Raw genomic sequence first — 3,715 nt, 5'->3', positions numbered from 1 at the left:
CAGGATATAATGTCATGTGTACAATTTTATTACCAGGAGTTAAATTGTTTTGAACTGATAAATGACCATCCTATAGGCGATAAATACCATCAAGAAAACACCATCACACCTCACCAGTGAATATCCCTCCTCATTTTGCAGCAGCTGCTGACAGATAGAAGACCCAAGACCCTCTGATTATCAGAGGTCAGAATGGCCAGTTAAAACAGGTGGTCTGGTCCTTCCATTTTATTAACCTTTTTTGAACACATGTTTTTACATCAAATAAAGTTGCTACAAAAGCAGAAATAGTTAATATACAATAGCGTACAACAGTTCTGTGGATATTTTTTGGTCTGGGGGCTGTGGGCTGGGATTCCAGGCTCATTTACAGATATTTACTGAGTCTCTGCATTCCGGTTACTTCTTCCAAGTGAAGACTCGTCAGAACACTTGGCTATTTCTGCACTACTTATACAGAGATTACAAGACCTTTGAGCATTTCCTCAAGGACCTTTGTAGAGAAGGTCAGACCTTGTCTGCAGCCAGAATCCACCTAGAACAGTGAGTCAGCCTGATGAGAGTGAGTCCCCAGCAGAGCCACAGGGCAAACCACCAGGGCTGAAGTGTGATCTGCCTATAGGATCGTGGCCCTGGTGACCTCAGTTAGCACTCTGAGAGTGCTGGCGGGCAGCAGGCTAAGTACGCATGTGGTTAGCAACAATGACAAACAACAACTGAGCACCAGAAACTGCTGTGGCAACAGGGCCCCCGAGGTGAGTCGGGCAGCAAGAAGCCCATGTTCCTGGAGCCGGGGATCCTGACACGACCCACGTAACTTGCACTGGTGGTTCCCAGAACAGTCATATGGAGCTCACTCATGCCAGTGGGTATACCTGGGAATGTCAGCTAAAAGGACAGGATGCATTTGAAGGGTTAGTTGCCTCCTTAAACCTCAACTGTCAACAACCTGCTAATTTGCCCTTTCTAGAAGATGCGTATGTTTTATGCACTTTCCTACTTGAGCTGGCACCATTTTTCTCAGGACTCTGAGCTGCTGAGTGGGGGTCGTGTCTATAGGTTGTGCTTGTGCATGGCACCCAGGGAGGTCTTCTGGTCAATAGACCCTCACACTCACCACTCTGTGACCCTAGTGGGCCACTGCTTGTTTACATATATTCCTTCACTGGGGACAGTCTAGACATGAATATCCACAACAAAAGAGAAGCTATTCACATCAAAGACAAGAGAATGGAATTCAGAGCCATAAGAACCAAGCCCTTCAGATGAGAGCCCTGGGACACAGAGGTTAGAGCCATGCCAAGGCCCACACCTGCTCTGTGGCCAGGCAGGCCTCCTGGCTTCCAGACCACTGCTTTGACAGCCCTCTGCATCCTCTCCTAGCACCACCCATCTGCAACCTTCCTTTAAAATAAACAGACAATCTCTAGGGTGCTTTCCAAGTTTCAAGTGTTCTCACGCTTTCTCATGCTTGCCCTGTGGGGTCAGCACAGATGCAACCTGAATTGATATGATTAGGGGCAGACTTAGGACTGAACTCCACTTTCCTAGTCCATTCTGCACTGGAAAAGATTTGACTTAGCGGGGCTAGTGCTGGGCACCTGGACTTCTGGAGTCAGACAGCAAACTGCAGATGGTACAGGGACGGGGCTTCATACTCCAAGACAGACCCCGTCAGAGAAGATCAAAGATAGCTTGCCTGCGGGGTGTGTTCATGGCAGGTACCTCGGGGCCTCCCATGCCCCCAAAACATTCACTTGGAAATTCCGGACCGAGTCAGAATAAGACAGTAAGAAAGAGTCACAAAGATGTTCATGCCATGTAAGGGAAAGTTTGTGGCAAGAGGTTTTCTGTCTAGATTAGTGCAAAAACATGACTGACAGAAATATAATTAAAGAAATGTCATCCCTGTACAATCATGGACACAAGCCATGAAACCAGGAGTTCAGGAAAGGAGAGCTGTGGAAAATTCCCACAGCAAATAGACAGAAATTTTCAAATGGAAACAATCTAACCGCTCTACTTTGCCCCGAAAAGCATGCCGAACTCCCAGGGGCATCACAGAAAGTTAGGGAACTGCTTCTGGGACAGAAAGTGATCATGCACCATAGTGTGTTCACAGCTTTTCTCCCAGGTCCAGCCACGCTCATCATACTTAGACTTGCTCATGGAGTGTCACCTCCCCTGAGCACACACTCAGAAGATGGAGGGTGCCGGGGACCCCAGAAGTGGGTGGGAACAGCAGAAAGTGCAGGAGGAAAGCAGGCTGTAAGAAACTGTCACGGGCGTTCTCAAGGCAGAGAAGTGGCACGTGCACCTTTGACCCAATGACTGCCGATCAGGGAAAAGCTGCCTCTTAGACACAGATTCAAGGTGGAGAAAAGATGAAGGGAATGTATGGTGTAATTTCCAGTTCTGACTCCTCCTAACCCACCTTGGCATAAGGGCGATGAAAGAGAGAAGAGCTGCAGAGAGAAGGACTTTTAGTTTAGTACGTGCTCGGGAACCTACAGGGTGTTCTGAAGCCCTGAAAACAAACAATCTCCTTAAAGGTCTTGCGCATCTCTTGGCTGCGGAAGGCGTATATCAGAGGGTCAATCACAGAGTTACACATGATGAGGATGAGGTACATGTTGAAGTGAGACATGAAGCAAGAGCAGTAGAGGTTCTGAGGACACGAAATCATCAGGATGAGGTGGAGGAAGAAGGGGGCCCAGCAGATGATGAAGACGCCCAGCAGCATGGCCAGGGTGATGGCACCCTTCACGCCAGTCCTCTGCCGCACAGAGCTGTGCCCAGGCAGAGCGGCAATGCGCCGGACATGGGTTCGAGCCAGAAGGAACATGTGGGTGTACAGAGATGCCATGAGGAGCAGCATGGTGAGGAACATGGCGATGAGGCAGACGACCACGTATGTGGACTCGTAGTACACGATGAAGACCGTGCCGCAGCTGGTGCAGAAGGCCCAGATGCCGGCGATGATGGCCCCCGAGCGCCGCCCCGTCATGATGCGCTGGTAGCGCAGGGCGCAGAAGATGGTGACATAGCGGTCCACAGCGATGGCCAGCAGGCTGCACATGGAGGCCACCACGGAGATGCAGATCATGGAGTCGAACACGTTGTCCAGGTGCCGCACGGAGGCATCGGCCATCACCAGGTGCTTGTTGGTGAGCAGGTAGATGGTGATGGTCTCCCAGAAGTTGGACAAGCTCACCAACATGTCGGCCACCGCCAAACTGCCCACGAAGAAGTACATGGGGATGTGCAGGTTCCGGTTCCTCACAATGGCCCCGATGACCAGGATGTTCTCCAGCAGGCTGATGAGGCCCAGGGCCAGGAACACCTCCACCGCGATGCCCATGTCCTCACATGGTGAGGACGCGTTCCTCACACTCAGTCCCGAGAGGTTGCCTTCCGTGGCGTTCAGCCCAAGATCTAAGAAGTGCAGGTGGAATGAGGAGTTCATTGCTCCTCTTCTGAGCAGCTGATCACTGTAAAACAGGTTTTAATTCGTGATCCAGAGGGCTTAACAGTCTACAGAAGTACATGCATGTGGAGAGCAACCACACCATAAGCAACGTGCCCTGTGTGCCTGGGTCCTTGATCCTGGATCCTGGAATAGAGTCCCTCTAATGTGAAGCCCCCTCCGCCCTTCTCCCCTCCTTCCACAGACCTCCTAGCAGAGTCATCAGACACCTCAGCATGCACAAGACAC

General features: G+C 50.7%; 1 protein-coding gene across 1 annotated transcript; it reads right to left on the bottom strand.

Moving 5' to 3' along the window:
• Positions 1–2,325: 2,325 nt before the first annotated feature.
• Positions 2,326–3,466, bottom strand: MC5R (melanocortin 5 receptor). The gene has a single exon (XM_069568595.1). It carries the CDS (start codon positions 3,464–3,466, stop codon positions 2,489–2,491), a length of 978 nt encoding a protein of 325 aa, XP_069424696.1. The 3' UTR covers positions 2,326–2,488.
• Positions 3,467–3,715: the final 249 nt, after the last annotated feature.

Source organism: Ovis canadensis, chromosome 23 (assembly GCF_042477335.2).
Source record: "Ovis canadensis isolate MfBH-ARS-UI-01 breed Bighorn chromosome 23, ARS-UI_OviCan_v2, whole genome shotgun sequence".
Taxonomy (NCBI): Eukaryota; Metazoa; Chordata; class Mammalia; order Artiodactyla; family Bovidae; genus Ovis; species Ovis canadensis.
This window is presented reverse-complemented; position numbering and strand designations above follow the sequence as displayed.

Excerpts from the sequence above, each read along its gene's own strand:
- MC5R (XM_069568595.1), bottom strand. The coding sequence starts at position 3,466 with ATGAACTCCTCATTCCACCTGCACTTCTTAGATCTTGGGCTGAACGCC.